At 42.2% G+C, this 19,846-nt stretch overlaps 1 protein-coding gene across 1 annotated transcript in view; it reads left to right on the top strand.

The window, feature by feature from the left end:
• Positions 1–1,115: 1,115 nt before the first annotated feature.
• Positions 1,116–19,846, top strand: part of SH3GL1 (SH3 domain containing GRB2 like 1, endophilin A2) — a 94,340-nt gene continuing 75,609 nt past the window's right edge. Inside the window, 1 exon segment of the mRNA XM_043976407.1 lies at positions 1,116–1,640. Coding sequence (XP_043832342.1) covers positions 1,596–1,640 — 45 coding nt within the window. The 5' untranslated portion in view covers positions 1,116–1,595.

The following is a 19,846-nucleotide window of genomic DNA, read 5'->3' as shown; positions in this document are numbered from 1 at the left end:
GGGGAACTCTCAGCGAGGAGACTCCCTCCAATGTACATCAGAAACTGTTGATCTACATTGGTAACTACAGCTTACAGTCTTAGATAATTGGCTTGGGCACTGAGAGGCCAAGTGAGTTGTCAGGGTAACATCCAGATAGTATGTGACCGAACTAGGATTTGAATTCAGGTCTTTCTCACTCTGAGACCATGATGCTGCTCTAGTAATAATGAGCTACCATTTACATGATGCAACAGGGTTTGCAAAATTTACAAATTCCATATGATGTGACTATGACATGGCACCCACAAACGTTTATGCGATCTTAGAAGCATATGTGATCATGGGAAGCATGATGCCCAGAACAAGAAAGGTGATGGTCTCACTGTACCTTGCCCTGATCAGACTACTATCTGTTGGTACCCAGTTCAGCTGTACCTTTTTTTTTTGGGGGTGGGGCAGGGCTATGGGGGTTAAGTGACTTGCCCAGGGTCACACAGCTAGTAAGTGTCAAGTGTTTGAGGTCGGATTTGAACTCAGGTCCTCCTGAATCCAGGGCCGGTGCTCTATCCACTGCGCCACCTAGCTGTACCTTTTAAGGAGCTCTACCTTAAAAAAAAAAAATCATTTATTTATTTATTTATTTGTTCGTTCATTTGTTCATTCATTCATTCATTCATTTAGGAGCTCTACCTTTTAAGGATGACAATTCAAATTGAAAACATTTCAGAGGAGGATGCCTTGGTAAAGGGACCTGGGGATTGCGATATTCACAGATTGGTTGAAAGAAGTGGGAATGTAATCTGAAGAGGATAACTGAACTTTTGTCAGAAGGGGAGAAGGGTCAGACTTTTACTCTTTAGAGGGTAGAACTGAAGTCCCTTCCAACCCTGAGATCCTGTAATACTGTGATAATACCTGACTCCATTCCAGCTTCCTACAAAATCTAACTCTTAGTTTGTAAACTGCAGTTACTTAATGGATTTGGGGATATGGAGGAAGGGGGACGAGAAGGGGAGGGGGGTCTCGTGACGCTTCACCTGCAGGGGGCACTGTCGGATCAAGGCTCCCCTCTAGGCTGCCTTCGCCATTTTCTATGGTGGTCGGACTTTCTCCCACCTCCCCCACCCCCCCATTCCCGGTCTAGCGTTCTTTCCTCTCCTCGCCCCATCCCCTCCCGCTCCGGGCTCGGTGCTACCTACGCCCGTCCCCACCAGCAGAGGGAGCGCGAGGGCTTCGAGGTGCCGGTCCACTTCTACACTCGGGAGTTGAAAATTCCTCCCCCAGCTTGAAGTGGGGAGAGCTAAAGAGAGGGAAGAGGAAGAGGAAGAAGGGAGGGGGAGGGGAGGAGGAGTCGGGGGCGCGAGCTGGGGCCGGGACCGGAAGTGTGCGGTTGCCATGTAATATCCTGAGAGCAAGCGCGAGCCAGCGGGAGAGCGAGCGAGCGGGCGGGCGGGCGCTGAGGCGGTGCCGAGGACAGGCAGAGGCGGTTGAGGCGGGGGCAGCGGCGGGCGGGCCCGACCGGTGTCAGCGTCAGGAGCTGTCTGTCTGCCAGTCTGTTTGTCTGTCGCTAGCTGGGTCGGGGCCGGCCGGGAGGTCTGGCTGCGGGAGGCAGCATGTCGGTGGCCGGGCTCAAGAAGCAGTTCTATAAGGCGAGCCAGGTGAGCGGCACGGGGGGCGGAGGGACCACCGACCGACGGACTGACGGACGGACCGGCTGACGCTCTCACGCTCCTGGCCCGGCCCGCTGCCTCGGTCCTCAGCCCCTGCAGCGGGGAGCGGGCCCGTGGGGCTAGGGAGGGGGGCCGGAGCCTTTGGTCTGAAGAGGCCCCTGCCCCGGAGGATGGATGGAGCCCGCAGGGGTGGGAGTGACATCGCTCCCGAGGTCGTGCCGAGGGGCCTGCTCCAAATTCAGCCCCAGAGGATGGATGGAGCCCGCGGGGGTGGGAGTGACATCGCTCCCGAGATTGCGCTGGAAGGCCAGCTCTGGCCCCCACCCAGAAGGATGGATGGAACCCGCGGGGGTGAGAGTGGGGAGTAGGGAAGTGATTTCGATCCGGAGCTGATGCTGGGAGGCCAGCTCTGGCCCCCACCCCTGGAGGATGGATGGAGCCTCCATGGAGGGGGGAGGGGGAGAGTGACATCACTCCAGATGTTCAGGGGCCACCTCTGTTCTCTGCCCTAGGAAGATGGATAGACTTTTCAGGGCTAAGTAACTGACCGGTAGAGAGGTTGTCCAGAAAGGCCAGTCCTGTCCTGTCCTGGGATCACAGAATTAGGATCGGTAGAGCCTGTGGTAAGACGTAACTTTGGTCCAGAGGTTGCTCAGGGAGGCCAGCACTGGCCTCTGCCCTTAGAGGATGATTGGAGCGCCTGGAGGAAAGTGACCTTAGTCCAGAAGTTGACTCTTAAGGCCAGCACTGGCCTTCCCATGGGAACATGGGTAAAAACCTCGGGGATGAAATGAAATTGGGTCAGAGATTGTCCAGGGAGGCTCTTGGGGAAAATCGATAGAACAAATGGAGAAATGACATTGTGTAGAGCAGGGCTTCTTAAACTTTTTCTGCTTGTGACCCCTTTTAACCGGAGAAATTTTTTTCACCACCCTGGGTATATAAAATAGGTATATATAACCTTTTACTGTTGCCAAATTTTTCTCTAACCCCCACCCATATGAGGTTGCGACCCACAATTTAAGAAGCTAGGGTCTAGAGATTGTCCAGAGAGGCCGGCACTATTCTCTCCCTTAGGGGGATGGATAGAATTTGTGAGAAAAATGGGCCGGTGACTGCCCATTGGCACGTAGACATTGCCCATTGCTTCAGAAGATTTGTAAAGCCTATGAAGAAAAGAGAAATGAGGTCTAATAGATTGTTCAGATATATTGGCATGTGATCGTGTTCCCTGGAAGGTTGGGTAGAATTTGTGGGGGAAAGAGAAATCAGTTCAGAGGTTGTTCTAGGATGTTGACTCATAGGCACTGCCTCTTGCTTTGGGCGGATGGAGGGGGTGTGTGGGGGCACATTGGCCGAGAGACATCTGTTCAAGAAGGGATAGATACTTAGGCTTATTCCTTACATGGCAGGAGTATTCTAGAATGCCAACAAGAGGTATAGGGATATTCCATTCTTTTACAGAAGCAATAGCCAACATAGGTTTAGCGCTCAGAGTTAAGGTATCTACACAAGGTGGATTCAGGTTAGCAGACAGATATTTTATTTCAAAGAAAGAGTCTACGTTCACAACTCCAGCCTTGAGAACTGTGGAGCCCAACTGGATTGTTTAAGAGTCCAGTATCCATAGACCTTATATGATGTACTTTCAAATATTACCCTAAAAATCTACTTATGTTTATGCATAAAGCTGTCACTTCTGTTATTTTTGGAGTCTACTGCTATATTTCCTTGATAACTTGTTTGTTTTATTTGTGTTTTTCTTATTCAAACCATTAACACCTTTCTTATCCCCCTCCACACTACCAGAGAAGATGATTTTCTAAGAGAGACTTCCTTCCTTTGTACTTTGGAAGCAGAATTTTGAACTTGGAGACTTATTTCAATATTTCTAAATTGGAAAAAGAGATCCTGGGTGAATTTGGAAGAGTTGCAAATTGCATACCAAAAAAAAAAAAGCCACCAAAAACTTGGTTGGGGAACTAAGGCTTTGATTTTAGTTAAAAGTTTTCATTGGTTATATTGCTAATCAACTCAAGCAAATTCCACACTAATTTATCTATTCCAACCTTTCAGGTTATGTTAAAAATCTGTTTAAGCTTTGGTATGTTTTCCCCTACTGGAGAGTTTATAAGGAGCTTTAGCTTTCTCTAATGTAAACTGTCTTTCTCCTGGAATGCCATTACAGGGTAAAGGAATGAAGCTTCTTTGGAGCTGCTCTGAGATGAAAAAGAGTCCATAGAGGAAAAGCAGTAAAATAACTAGCCATCTGTCTGATCACCATCCATTTTGCTCCCCTCTGTTCTGCCTAACACCTACCCACCCACCCTTTCTGCTCCCCTTACCATCTGTCTGACCTCTTGTATTTGTAGCACCTCTGAGAATTGAAAGGAGGTCTTTATTTGTGCATTTTGAGGGCAAGGAGGAACAGAGAGTCCTTCACTGGTGAGATACTAAAATGTAATTTTGATTCTCAATATTCCCAGGCCTAAATGACAAGTTTAAGTGGTTTGCTGATAATTCTTGTGGTTTTTACCATGACAGAGATTCTAGTTAGTACCTAAGGCTCCAACTGGCAATCATTTGGAATGCAGTACCCACCTTTATTGCTTGAAAGGAGGGAGAGAATGTTCAAAGTGGAAGATTTGTTCAGTCTGAGCAAGGAGAAGTCACTCTTGCCATGATCTTTGCCTTTGAAACTTCTTGGATGTTCTTTAGGCTGTTTTGAGTCTCGAGCAGTCAGGAAGGAATCCTTAGGGGAGGGCTGAGGAGAAAGGAAGGAGGTACAACAAGGTACTTAGGGATATTTTATACCTAACCTATTAGATGTCAGAAATAGCATGGAATAGGTCTTTTAAAATACCAATTTTGTTCCAAGAGTGGAGCACTGTACTAATGCTCATTACTGTGGCCTCATTCAAGTTTTGTTTCTTTTTTAAAACCCAGTTTTGTGGATAAAATTTTGATTTCCTAATGAAATATTGAGTTTTATAAATAAGAAACCATGCGACCGTCTGATAACATACTTTAGGCATCAAAACATTTGTCCCTTTTGCCTTAGCACCAGTGGAATTTTAGGGCCAATGCTTTAGAAATATGAAATGATACAAAAGACTAGGAGCTTCTTAACTTTCTTGTGTGCACCACAGCCTTATTTGGCTGGCTGGTAAAACCTTTCTCAGAATAATGTTTTGAAATGCATAGAATAGGGGGCAGCTAGGTGGTGCAGTGGATAAAGCACTGGCCCTGAATTCAGGAGGACCTGAGTTCAAATCCAGCCTTGACACTTACTAGCTGTGTGATCCTGGGCAAGTCACTTAACCCTCATTGCTCTGCAAAAAAAAGAAAAGAAATACATAGAATAACATACATGGAATTACAAAGGAAACCAATTCTATTGAAATACAGTTATTAAAGGGTTTTTTTTTTGAGGCAATTGGGGTTGTGACTTACCCAGGGTCACACAGCTAGTAAGTGTTAAGTGTCTGAGGCTGGATTTGAAATCAGGTACTCCTGACTTCAGGGCTGGTGCTCTATCCACTGCGCCACCTAGCTGCCCCATTAAAGTATTTTTAAAGCAAGGTCATGGACTCCAGAGAGTCTGTTTGTAGGGATTTAAGGGCTTGTCATCAGAGGGGTGTCTTCTCATTTCATATGGATCTGTAGCTGCAGGATAACCACAGGAAATTCCCTCTTCCTTTAAAGTAGCTGGCATTGGAAGTTGGAAAGGATTTTGCAACTGAGATATCTATGTAGGATGGGGTTTAATTCAGGGTTAATGCTGTATGTGTGTGCTATACAGGAAACTATGATTCCTGGATTCTGATAAACTAGCAAGTTTACTGACAATTGTACTGTAAGTACTTGTCCTAGCAGTTACTTTAGATGTTCGTGTTGGGAACCGAGTAACTACAGAACAATCAGGAACTAATAGTTCCATTAAGTATTTTGTCATTAATTGTAATATGTCTTAATTAGCGAATAGGTTTGTATTTTAGGCACCTACTATATTTTTACCATTGCATAGCTCTTAAAGTAGTGCAGAAGCAAGGTTAACCAGTGCCTGCACACAAGAAGCTTACTTAGAAAGTCTAATTGAATCACTGAGCCACTCTGCCTCTTTGACCTATTGGTAAAATAAGGTTCACTTAACTTCTTTCACAAGAATATTAGCAGTAACAGACATAAATGACACTTTGTAAATATGAAGTGCTTTGCAATTTATTGTTATAATTAAGGATTTTTATGTCATGATCTTAGATCTCAAATGACATTGACTTTAAATGGTGCTATGTAAACAAGGTAAAAGCTGAAAGTTCATTTCTGACTCAGAACTATGTATTTAATAAAGACCTAAAGGTAACACTGTCTTATCTAATCACTGTTCTTAGCTCTGGGTTTTTGGTTTTTTAACCCTAAAGATACCAAAGCACTTTTATTATAAAGCTTCAGAGCTTCTGCTATTCCATGGCAGCCCTTTTTTTCAATTTGAAAAACTGAGCTATAGAATGTTTTTGAGGGACCTATGTACCTTATCTTACTCCATGAATTAGCCACTTTGTCTTCCTAACAGTAGTTTTGTCCCTTCTTTGTATTTTAACATTAATCCAAACTGCAATTTATGTTTTCTCCCAACAGAAAAACTATATAAATTCAACCTTAAATCTGCCTCTCTTCAATTTGACTGTTTAGGTTTCATATGGTTTATAATAGAGACATAAGGATACAATGTGCCCTAAGTCTCATCTTGGCCCTTCTCTTACTTTGACTTCTGCCAACATTTTGAAACTGATCTAATCTGGAGAAACTTCATTTTAATTCAAGGCGTGTGGCCAACTTGCATGATATGATTTTAGAAATGAACTGCACATTTTGGCATTGCAGGGTGGTTGGGGGAGTGGGAAGGTGGTAGTGAAATTGTCTCATATTTCTTATTTTCAAGATGAGTGTAATTGTTTCTTTGCTTTAGTGGTGTTTTATTGTTAATAATCAAGGGCTTCAAAAAAAAAAAAAAGCAAGGGCTTTCTTCAAACCTTTCTATTTGAGGTCAGGAGTCCAGCAGACCCATTGAGGCTGTTCTCCACCCTCCTCCACCCCAAACATCCACAATACTCTAAAGATTATTTAATGTTCACTAGTAAAATACTTGGGGCTGTACTTTTCATTATTTTGCAAAGCTGTCCCTGAAATTGGGTGGGGGAATGTGTCAAACTCTTGTCAGCAGCTGGTTCCTTTCTATCTCCTGGGCCTTTCATATTCATGAATTTGGCAAACCCTTTTCCTGAGCTTTGCAACTTGGTTACATTTTTGCTCATTTCCTGTTGAGTAGGGATCAGTGTTTGAAGAACTGTGGCTTCCAGGGAGAGTTCTTGATCTTCCTTTTCTATTCTACTCCAAGGAGGGTTAGCCTGCTGCCTGGACCTTTAAGAGTGGGCCTGTGACAAAGGTTTTCCAATCCTAGCAGAAAAATATGGGTAAAATTTGTTTAAACTTTCCTGGAAATAATCTTACTCAACATGATCGTGCTTCAAGCTTTGGAGGAAGCACCACATTCATTTCAAGTCTTTATTTAAAATTTACAATTTGCTTTACACTATGCTAGTTGTTTGGAGTGATATAAAAGAAATATTATACACAATTTCTGCACTCAAGGAACTCACAGTCTTTTTTTAGGGAGACAAACGCACCCATGAAATGGCAGTACAAGATGACAATAAGTGCCAAATGAAGGGTACAGATATTGATATTATGGGAGTTTTAAAGAGGGAAAGACTACTTTGGACTAGAGTTGTTAGAATCTCTCATTTGAGAGAGGTGGGCTAAGGTAATGGATAGAGACCTGGCCTCAAAACTAGGAAGCCCTGGGAAGATCTGCCTAGCCTCTCTAGCACTGTCTATATCCTTTCTCACAAACCCCTTGCGTCAGTCCCCAGTGCTCTTTCTCTTTTCAAGTCTATTTAATCAAAATTTTCTACCAAATTATGGTGGCCATAGTATTCAGACCCCCCCCCCCCAGGTCATTTCTCTCCTTTTTCAAGGAAAACCTGCTTACCATCTCCTCCCCAAGTTCTGCCTTACACTAGGAGACTTTAATATCAACACACATGCTCCCTTAAATATAATAATCTCCCAGTTCCTCAGCCTTCTTAAATATTATTACCTACTCCATCATTCCCCCTTAGTCAAGATAGGAATGGTCACAAATTAAATCTCACTATTACCTATAATTGTCCAACCTTCCTAATTTTAAACTTTGACCATAACATTATCTGATACTAATCTCCTATCATTCCTTCTTCCTTCCTAAATCTGTTCTTTGCCCTCATCAAGACCTCCAATTCCTCTGTTTCACCATACTTTCTCAGGCCATCACGCCTGCTCTCACTGCACTTTCTTCTGTCTCCAATCTCAACTCAGAAGTAGGCCATTTTCTTTCTTTTTTTTTTTTTCTTTTTCAGGGCAATGGGGGTTAAGTGACTTGCCCAGGGTCACACAGCTAATAAGTGTCTGAGGCTAGGTTTGAACTCAGGTCCTCCTGAATCCAAGGCTGGTGCCTTACCCACTGCGCCACCTAGCTGCCCCAGAAGTAGGCCATTTTCAACTTTTAGATTGCCCTCTGTCCTTGAACCCCTTATCCTATTGACACTCATCACACAAATTTCAGCTTTAGATTGATTACTCCCCACTCTTTACCTCCTCCAGTCCTAGTCACTAGCCACTGAACACATTCTGCTGGATGGTACTCACCGAAGCAAGGCAAATCCCTTTGTTTGTCCTTACTTGTCTCACTCTGGACAAAAACTATTCCGAACTTTCTCCCTTCTCAAGCCTTCTACACCTCCCTTTCCCTTCATAGCTGAAGGCCTTGATCATCACTTTACTGAGAAAACTGAGGCTTGAGGCTTTTTGACATAAGCCCCTTCTCCCATTCTCTTCATCTCAAAGCTCCTTGACATCATTTCCTACTTTCTTCAGTCTCTTACTGAAAAAGTCCCTTCCTGCCAAAGCCAACTGTCCCCCCCCCATCTTCAACTAATCCTTATCTTTTGGTCGCTTTACTACTACTTTCAAATATACCCAAGTCTCCCCCATCCTTAAAATACCCATCGCTAGATCCCACCTTTCCCTTAAACTGTCATCCTCCCTTCTCACCCAAACTCCTTTATAAAGCTGTCTACACTTGCTGCTTCCACTTTCTTTTCATTCACTCCTTGATCCTTTGCTATTTGGCTTCCAACCTCATTACTTAACTGAAACAGCATACTCTCTTTAGAGTTACCAAGGATCTGTTAATTGCTATATCAGCTTTTTCTCAGTGCTCATCCCTCTTGACCTCTCTATAACATTTAATGCTGTTGACTTCCTGTTCCTTCTGGATACTCTCTTGCAGGATTTTCATGACACTTCTCTCTTTGTTCACCTCCTATTAGTCTGATCATTCCTTATTTCCTTGGCTGGCTCATCATCCGCTCCACTTCCCCTTATTGTGAGTGTTTTCCAAGGTTTGTTCCTAGAGTCAGCATGCATTTTTTTGTTTTTATTTTGTGAGACAATGAGGGTTAAGTGACTTGGCCAGGATCACACAGGTAGGAAATGTCAAATGCCTGAGGTAGGATTTGAACTCAGGTCCTCCTGAATCCAGGGCCAGTGCTTTATCCACTGAGCCACCTAGCTGCCCCAGGTTTGTTCCTAGAGCTGTAGTCTCATATCACCAATTTCCTACTGGACATTTTAAACTGGATGTTCAAGACCATGTTGAAAGCTTAATCCATTATTTTTTCCCCAAATCCCACCTTCCTCCAAACTTCCTTACTTTTGTTGAAGGTACTGCCATACTTCCAGTCTCCCAAAGTTCAGAATCTCGGTATTATCCTAGATTTCTCACTAGCCCTCACCTCTACATATCCAACCCACATGCCAAATCTTCATAACATTTCTTGCATCTCTTCAGTCACACAGCTACTTCAGTCAAGGAGCTTTGTTCAGGCCTTTATCTTCTCTACCCTAGATTATTACAGTGACCTCTAAATTGACTTCCTTACCTCAAGTTTCTTACCACTAGTGTCTACCCTACACACTGTTGCCAAGTAATTTTCCTTAATTGCAGAGCTGGCCATGTGACTCCCCTATGCAACCAGCTTGAGTGGTTTCTTCTTGTGCTTAGGATCAAATATAATCAGGCAGTCAAGAAACATTTATTAAACATGTGCTTTGTGCCAGTGCTAAACTGTGCTACAAACTCCACTCCAGCTTAGAAGCTCTAAACAACCTAGGCCCAACCTCTTTCCAGTCTCATGCGCTCTGGTGAACTAACCAGACCTTCTGTCTCTTCTTCCCACATGGTACTCCATTTCCAATCTCTTGATCTTTGCACTGGCAATCCCCCCATGCCTGGAATGCACTCCTTCCTTACTCTCTGCCTCTTATCCTTTAAGATAAGGTTTAAGTACCATCTTCTGCATGAAGTCTTTCCTGATCCCTCAAATGCTAGTGCCCTTATTCCTAAACTAGCTTGCTTATATTTATTTACTTGACATTTACGTTGAATATTTGTGTCTTCCCCATTACAACAGAATCTTTCTGAATAAGGATTGTTTTAACCTTTAAACTTATATCCCCGGTGCTTAGCACAATGCCTGAGACTCAGAGGGGCATGAATATTCCTGTGCCTCTATCACATTCTTGGCTTTGTGACCCTGGGACTTAACCCTTCAGTACTCAGGGCAATGTTGTAGGTGCTAACCTGCCTTGGTACAGGGAGTCTTCTCTCCCAGGAGTTCCCTATGCCAATGAAACCACAGGCCCATTCCCTACCCCATGTCATTAGAGATCTTTAAGCAAAGGCTGTCCGCCTCCTTGACAGGTGGGTTATGCCAAGGATTCTTTTGGGGGGCCTAGGTTGGATTGAATGCTGCTGAGTACCTTTTCTATTCTGCAGTGCTGTGGAGGCTTCATAGAGGATGTGGGATTTGACTTGGATCTTTTCATGACCTGGAAGAGACAAGTTTGTTCAAATCTAAAGGGGTCCCATATCCATAGCAGACACAGGGGAGGCAGCCATGCTCTAGGGGGAAAAAGTGTTGGACTTGGAATCAGAAGGTCTGGGTTCAGGTTCTTGCTCTGCCACTTAACCCCTCTTAGCCTTAATTTCCCCATCTGTAAAATGCTTTATAGACTCAGAGTTGTTGTGTAGAAAAATGATTTGAGAATTAATGTGGAATGCTTTAAAAACATTGAAGCAATTCAATTCTGATGTTTAAAAAGGTAGAGAAACAGATAGTCATTTGATTAATAATGCTAGCATTTAATAAAAGGGGTTAGTGGCACTCTCAAATGCTAAAGACCTCTCATGATGGTGGGCTCAGTTTACATATCTATGGAAGAGTGGACGGTCTTGAGGGTGGCAGTCAACTCTTATTGGTTAACAATTAACTGAGACAATGAATATTACAATGAGAGGTGGACCCACTCAAACAGGAGGCTGAGAGAGTGACATTGGACAAATCTAGGTGTATCTCTACACCTAGATACACCTAGATCACTCCCAGCTTTGGGCAGTCTAATCAAAGAATTTATCTCCACCCAAACCTGAATAGGTCACAGTGGGCTTCTCCATTTTAAATTAAGGTTGGGTGGAGTCTGACCAAGATTGAGGAGAGTTATTTCAATCTCATCAGTTATATCCAAGGGACTGAACTTTGCAATGAGGACTTTAGATAAAGGGGGGAACTCTGGCTATCCCCCAATCATTAGTTATTAATAATCATTTCTCTCACAATTAAATAACATTTAAGTGTACACTATGTGTATAACACTTGACTAGGTGCTGGGAATATTGTGCCAAAAAAAGGAAACCTGACTTCTAGGAGAAACCTGCCCCCCTTCTACTTTGGGGAAAGGGAACACAACACATATACAGATAAATATACATAAAGGAACACAAAGTTCTTTCAAGGGGGAGTCAGTACCAGTAACAATAAAGGGAAAAGTTTTATGGAGGAGGGGGTGTTGGCCTGTTCTTTGAAGGAAACCAGGATTCTAAGAGGCAGAGGTAAGGAGGCATCTGGACATGAGGGGAGAGCCTGGGCAAAGGCAAGGAGATGGGAAGTGGACTCCACTTACAGGGAACAGCTGGCAGGTTAGTTGGACTAAAATGGAGGATATGTGAAAGGGAATGATATGTAATAAAGCTGCAAGGGTAACTGAGGAAACATATTGTAGAATGCCCCAAGTGCAAGGCTGGGAATTTTCTGTTTCATCTTAGAGGAAACAGCACTGCCTAGTGCCTCTAGTATCAAACTATAAATTCCTCTGTTTGACTTTGAAAGCCCTTCAAAACCTGACCCCCAACTTCTAGCCTTATTACTTATTATTCCCCTTTCTGCACTCTATGATGCAGCCAGACTAGCCTTGTTGTTCCTCATATGACCATCTCCAATTCTTGGAATGTTCTTTCTCTTTACCTATGCATACTGGAATTTCTTGTTTCCATCAAAACTCCACTCAAGTGCTGCCTTCTACATTAAGTCTTGCCTGGTCTCCCAAGCTACTAGTAGCTCCCCCCCCCCCCACCTTATGTTTATTTGGTAGCTATTCATATATGTGAATATCTTTTACCTCCCTGTGGAATGTAAGTTCCCTGAGGGCAGGGACTGATTCAGTTTTTTTTTTTTTTTTTTTTTTTGGTTGGGCAATGAGGGTTAAGTGAGTTGCCCAGGTTCACACAGCTAGTAAGTGTTAAGTGTCTGAGGCTGGATTTGAACTCAGGTCCTCTTGACTCCAGTGCTGGTGCTCTATCCACTGCACCACCTAGCTGCCCCAACTTATTCAGTTTTGTCCTTGTATCACTAATGCAGATCACCAATCACAGTTCCTGTTGGAACTTCATTATGAGTCCATAGGGACTTAAATGTTCATTGATGGATATGGTCAGATTTATGTTTTAAGAGTTTCAGTTTGGCAGCTGTGTGGAGGGAGTAAAGTTAAGAAGCAGGGAGATCATTTAGGGGATTATTGAAACAGTCTAGATAAGCTGGTGATGAGGGCTTCTGAAATAGAAGTGATGATTGCAATGGCTATAAGGAGATAGAATGAAGGGGCGAGAGAGAAGAGTCAAGAATGACCGTTTGTGAACTTGGGTCATTAGAAAGTTGGGAGTGCTCTTTCTGTTAGGTAATATCATTATGAAGGTGGGAAGGAAAAGGTGAATGACAAGACAGTCTAAGAGGAAGTAGTGGAATCCTTCCACCAAAGAAATGGTTGGAACCCTAGTAGCAAAGAGTCGTTGCACTTTCTCTACGAGGCTTCAGCTCTTCATTCTGAAGCCTTCCTCTAGCCCTGGAAGTCACAGTGGAAATACAGTCAGCCCCTTCAGCTTTATGCTCTGATTGGATGATTCTTCCCAGAATAGCCCTGAATTTTCCAGGCTGCATTCCAGACTACCCCCTACCCCACCTTCAGCCTCCTTAATGTTGGTCTTACTCCTTTTGAATGTAAGGTCCTTGAGGGCAGAGTCTGCCCTTCTCTTCATATGTATTCCCACGATTAGCACTGTGTTTGGCACTTTGTAAGCTTTTTAAAAAATGCTGGTTGATGGAGAGTCTATGCCCTGGAGCCTCTATGTCCCTCTATGGTCAAGCTTTTTGGTTTCAGGACCCCTTTACACTTAAAAAATCTCAAAGAGCTTTTGTTTATCTGGGTTATATCAATATTTCCCATGTTAGAAATGAAAACCCATTAATATTATTAAGAAAACAGTTTGATCTTTTAGATTCTCAGAAAGGGTCTCAGGGTTCCCCAAGGATTACTGGACCACACTTTGAAAATTGCTGCCCTTTCTAACGATTGGAATGACACCACCTGCTGGAGACTTACTGTAGAAGAGTTCTGCCCATGAAGCGAAGGTCTTTGAGGGCAAGACCAGGAGTCTTTTCTTTGGCGTCAGGAAGTGACGCGGGCTAGTGGGAGGAGGAAGGAAGAGACTGGCACTCGGTCTCACTCCTTGGGACTCTGGTGGAGAGCGGAGCTAGAAATGTGCTCTCCCTTTAATAGATAGGAATCTAGGCCTTTCTCTCTCTTTACCAAATTCTTATTCTCCTTAATAAATGCTTAAAAGTCTAACTCTTGCTAAAGCTTATAATTTATTGGCGACCACTCATTAGATATTTTAGACAGTTTAGCTAGAATTTTAGCCCTTAACACCTTTGAGAACACAAGGAAAAGGACACTATTCCTTTGCATGAGGTAATTGAGACAGTTTCGCACATTCCCTATGTATGGTGGTTCACTGATTTGCAGATACCTAAGTGTAGGTACCACCAGCCATGGTGCTGTAATTGCACCTAATTATGCTCCAGTGTGCTCATTACAAATGGTCTGTGTAAAATATCATGTGAGCTAGACCTGTCATTGATCTACTAAGTTCTAGAGTGGCTAAATGACAGTCATTATAGTGAATTGGGACTTCAACTATTGGGATAGGATTATGGATCTGGGGAATTTGATGCATTGCCAGTGTTCTCGGGATCCATTTTCTTGTGGTGGTGATTTTAACAACTTGAGATTTCCTTCCATAGGTTTCAGAGCTCAAGAAATTTGTCCTGTTTATTTGTGTTAGGAGGGTCAGGACTTGTTTTGTTTCATCAGTCTGTGGCTTGTCTTTACAGGTTATGGATAAAACAGCTTGTGATATGAACTTACATTAGGCTCTGCTAACAAGGACATGTTTAAGTGGTTAAAACTTTCTATTTCCGGCACGTTTGCAACCTTTTATTTATTTATTTATTTGCTGACAGAACAATATTCTTTAAGGCCTTGAGCATACGGAACGTTTAAGTTGGCAGCCTTACAGGAGAGGCAGGAGTTCTGTGCATGTGCAGTTTTCCTTCAATTGAGAGCAGCCATTTTTTGTGAAATTTGTTGTTTTTTTTCAGTTCAAGATCTGTTGTGTTTTTGAGGTTAGCACATATTTGTAAGAGGTTTTATTTAATTTGTGAATATGTACTATAACTATCCCTTGTATTCTGGGGATGTAAAACTTCTATTATACAAAATTATTTGTTTCCTTTTATCTGTAATAACATTACATGCACAGTTTCACAGCACACCTAGAGAAACTATGTAATACTCCTTTGAGAAGCGCTGCTGTTACTATAAAAGGCATTATTAATCTGAGAAGACAGAAGGGCCTTGGAGAATGGGAATTCTTTGAATAGAAAGGAGAATGAAGAAGATACAGGATAAACTAGATAGAAACTGGTCATCTTGATGTTCAAGGCTCCATGCAGCTTTCAGCTGACATTTTCATTCTTTCTTCACTGCTCACCTCCTTGGCCCCCAACTTGATGTTCACACTGTCCTCCAAACAGACCATTTTATTCCTGCCTTCATGCTCTTCTTCCCCTAATAGAATTTTAAGTTCCTGGAGGACAGAGATTATCTTGGTCTTTATATTTTTTTGTGCCTTGTGCAATACTTGGCAGGTAGTAGGAAGTTAATTAAAAACATTGAATTTGAGGGGGCAGCTAGGTGGCGCAGTGAATAAAGCCCTGGCCCTGGATTTAGGAGGACCTGAGTTCAAATCCAACCTCAGACACTTGACACTAGCTGTGTGACCTTGGGCAAGTCATTTAACTGTCATTGCCCCACAAAACACTTCTTTAGCCCACAGTGTCAAACTCAAATTAGCAATGTGGGCCACTAAACCATAAAGGATCCCTGTGGGCCACATCTTGAAATAGCTTTAAAATGTGATGTTATTTATGTTTCATTGTATTTTTATTTATTTTGTTAAATATTTCCCAGGAATGTTGGCCAGTGGGCCACCTGTTTGATACCTCTGCTCTAACCTATAACACTTCACTCTTTGTACATTTTTGTGGCATTTATTTTCTGCAATTATTTGTGTATACTTTCTTTCTCCATCTAGATCATAAGTTCTTAGAAGGCTGGCACTGTATTTTCTACTTTTTGTGTGTGTCCCTAAAACCAAATAGGCACTCAGTTCTTTGCCTGAATAATAAAAATGAATGAGTAATGCATCTTTCTATTTAGTATTTTAGGACAGAAGTGGCCAGCTCACTTGGCTGCATATGGGGTGATGTTGTTGGCTTTCCAAAGGGAATATAGCCAAAGGCCTAGTCATCTTCAAGAAGGGAAACTTGTGTCAAAATATTCTTAAGGCAATACAGTTCACAAGACTTCTGAGATCTGGATCTGGAATAGGTCCTATTGGCTTAAAAGTTAATTATTTTTTGTATAAGCATAGAAATGTTTTCTTTTGGTTTCTATTCTATTCCTTTAACCGTATTAGGAGCTGCCTACAGAAAGTGTAGGGCCCTTAGTCGGTACTTTACTTGGAGACTTAAGGGGATGATTCTTGATTTAGGACACAGGCTTTAACTGAAACAAACAGTGGAGTGGGCAGTGCCAGCCAGGCCCTGGTGGTACAGACACAAAGCAGTTCCTAAGTTAAAGGAGTTTACATTCTTTTTCTCTCATGGAGCTCTTTTGTCTCTTTCTTCTTTCCTTCCCAGAAAATCATCCCAGTCTCTGTAACCTATATTCTATCACATAGACCCCCTGGGCAGAGAGGCCTTTGGATAAAGGTAGATTCAGTAACAGATGTGACTGACTCTTCTGGGATTATCTTGTGGAGAAGTTACATCTGTATAAGCCTCATTTTGACTAGTAATTTCCTTTCATTCCACCAGCAAACATTATTAACCTTTTGAAATGTGCTAAATTTGACAAGTATGTTTCTTTATCTTTATTTTCCCTTTAAGCCTCGATTGGAAGTAGTAATAAGCAATAACAGTACTCACCTCCCAAGGTTGTTATGAGGATAAAATTAGAAGCCTTAAAGCACTAAAGAAATGTTAGCTAGTAGTAAAAAAGTAAGATACTAAAGCCTTGGATTATCACAGAGGTTATTTAGTTCAACGGCCTCATTTTAAAGATGTGGAAACTGACTCCCAGAGAGACATTAAGTGACTTACCCAGGGTCATTCACCTAGTTAGTAAACAGCAGAGAAGGGATTTGAACCTAGGGCCTCTGACTGCAAATCCAGCATTTTTCCCCACACCAATACTACAGCTGGATTTACTTCACCCTTTCCCCTCTAGCAGAATATAGGAGCAGATGACAGCCCTGGGCTGGCTCTCCTTACACATAGTTTTGGGTGTTCTTCATCACAGGGCTGGGTGAAAACAGTGTTTTTCCCTTGTTAATCCACAAACTGGTTAATAGAGAACTGCTTCTGATAACTAATTTTATGAGAGCAGTATAATATTTGGGTTCCTTGAGAGCCAGAGGAGTCCTGACACCCCTCCTCCCCTAGGGCTCAGTCTCATCCCAGTGACCAAGTGTGTGCATCTATTAACTTAACAGCAGCAGCTCATCAAAGTGCTGATTGTTTCAGAGACAGATGAGCCCTGGTCCTTCCAGGCCAGCCATTGTGGCTCAGAGGAGAAGACAGCAGAGGGGGAGAAGATAGAATTTCTCCTCCTCCCCGATTCCAACTTGACCCTCTTACTGCAACCTTTTCTGCTCAGTTTTGGCCTGAGACTTTTTTGTCCGTGGCCTCTCCCTTCAGCCCTAGATTTTTTTGAGCTTGCATTTTTCCTTGACATTCAAATGCTATTTTTCTTCATTGTAGTATACAGCATGAGTTAGTGCCTTGGCTTGTTGATCTTTCTCTAGTTACTTTCAGGCTTGAAATAGGAACATGTTAGTGTGCATCCTTTGATTCGCTGAAGGAAACCAAATGAAGGTGTTGATGGCCTAGTACCTGGGCCTCATGGAAAGGAGCTAAAGAAAAGGCAGGTGTAGCTTGTGTTGTTGATGATGATTGGTGGCGATGATGATGTGGTAATAATAATGATAGTGATAGTTGATAACTTCTACTTCTGTAGTGGATAGAGAACTACCTTTGAAGTCAGCTGGGTTTAAGAGTTATCTTCTGATACCAATGTATCAGTATCTAATGACTGTGAGCAAGACCTGAACCCTCTCCTTGCCCTAGACAATGTACCTGCGATGGTAGAGGGACTTTCCCTACCACCTGACACTTAACCCAATGAAAACCCAGGTGCCATCTCTGTCTTGAACCCTTGAAAATTTACAAAGTGCTCTCTTCACAGCAGCTCTAGAAATTGGTAGTATGAGTCTTATCCCTATTTTACAAATGAGGAAACTGAGGCTCAGCTGAAATGACTAGCCCAGAGTCAAACAGCTGCTACTCATCAGAACTAGTACTTGAATCCCTAGATCTTCTGACTTCAAAGGTGGTGGACCTAGAAATCTAAAGGAATATTATTTTGTAAATTCTTTTGGAAGTGAAGGACCCTCTTTGAATTTATTATGCAAATTCATATTCTCAGCTACACAATAAATATTTGTTCGTTGATTGTCCTATAATGGGTTTGCAGAAGGCAAAGGGGTTCCATACATGATGAAACTTAAGAATCATTTGGATATTCTCTTTAAATTGTATGTTTCTCTTTTTTATTTCACCCTTCAAAGGATTTAACCATATATTTCCAGAATCTTGAGAAGATTTTTTTTTCTTTTTTCTTCTTTTGCAGGGCAATGAGGGTTAAGTGACTTGCTCAGGGTCACACAGCTAGTGTCAAGTGTCTGAGGCTGGATTTGAACTCAGGTCTTCCTGAAACCAAGGCCAGTGCTTTATTCACTGCCCCACCTAGTTGCTCCCAGAAGTTTTTAACCATTATTCCCATTTTTCTAAGGGAGATTCATTACTAGTCAAGCATTGTCTCTATCAATCAGATCAAATTTCCTTTGATAAGAATTAATACTTAGGTCAGAAAAAAGGGCTTTTAACATAGGCTTTGGTTGAGCAAGTTTCTTTTTGTATGCCTAAACTCCTTTTAATATAAGAAAACCTTAAAAATAGTTAATCCAGGATTCCTGGTCTTTACTGTTAGTTGTGCAGCTTTCCAACCCAGACTTGTAGTGCCCCTACCTTCCCTCCCTCCAATACCATTTCTAGTTTTTAACCCACTTCTGGCTATTTATTTGCTCATGGAATTTCTAGAGATGGAAGGCAATTTGTAAATCATCTTGTTTAATCTTCTCCCTTATTTGACAGAAACTAAGTCTTTGCTCTTTCCTGATGAAGCTATGACCTTTCCTCCTCCCTTTTATAGTGGAGATAGCAGCGTTAGTTGGAGACAGAAACTAGAAGGTGTTCAAGAAAGATTAGCTTTTACACTAGGAAAAAATCCTCAGTTAATAAAAAGAAAACAGGGCATTAAAAAGTAAGAGGCTTTGGGCAGCTGTCTTATGAGAAAATCATAATCTTTATTGGAAGAGATGTCAGGTCATTTAGTCCAAACTCTACCCAATTGTAATCCTCTCCAAAGGAAAATAACCTTGTTTAGTTTTTGTTTTTCATGAATGAAGAAGATCCCTTTCCTGTAGGGAACCTTAGTGACCATCTAGTTCAACCCCTTCATTTTACAAATAAGGAAACTGAGGCCCAGAGATTCAGTCAGTTAGCACCTGTGCCAAAATGCTGAGAGAGAAAATAATTGGCCTAAGGACACAGAGAGAGTAATCCAGAACTGGGATTTGAATCTCTGACTCAGCTCTCTTTCCAAAGGCTCATGATACCTCTCTGAAACAGAATTAAAAATTATTTTTAACACCTTTTCTCTCAAAAGTTTAAACCTTTAAAAAAATATATTGTCTCATTTCTCAAAATCCCTGTTAGTTAGAAAAGAGAGAAAACAATGTCATCAACCCTTTTACTGGTAGGGAAACCTAAACCTAGAGAGGTTTAGTGACTCCACATGGGTCACAGACCATTTCATTAGCTGACCTAATTTCAATATAGTAATTCAGTGTTCAGTAAAAATATATTAAGGATTATGTGGAAAACAACTTTTTTTTAAGTGTAACAATTGGAATGACGCCACCTGCTGGAGACTTACTGTAGAAAAGCTCCACCATAAGGTGAAGGTCTCTGAGGGCAAGACCATGGGTCTTGTCTTTGGCGGCAGGAAGTGACGTTTGCTTGTGGGGGGAAGAAGGGGGAGCCTGGCACTCTTTCCTGGGGACTCTGGTGGAGAAGGGAGCTAGGAATGCTCTCTCCCTTTAATAGATAGATGAATCTAGGCCTTTCCCTCTCTCTTTACCAAATTCTTATTCTCCTTAATAAATGCTTAAAAGTCTA

Source organism: Dromiciops gliroides, chromosome 1 (assembly GCF_019393635.1).
Source record: "Dromiciops gliroides isolate mDroGli1 chromosome 1, mDroGli1.pri, whole genome shotgun sequence".
NCBI classification, from domain to species: Eukaryota; Metazoa; Chordata; class Mammalia; order Microbiotheria; family Microbiotheriidae; genus Dromiciops; species Dromiciops gliroides.
Note: the sequence above shows the minus strand (reverse complement) of the source record. Positions and strands in the feature narration are given on the sequence as shown.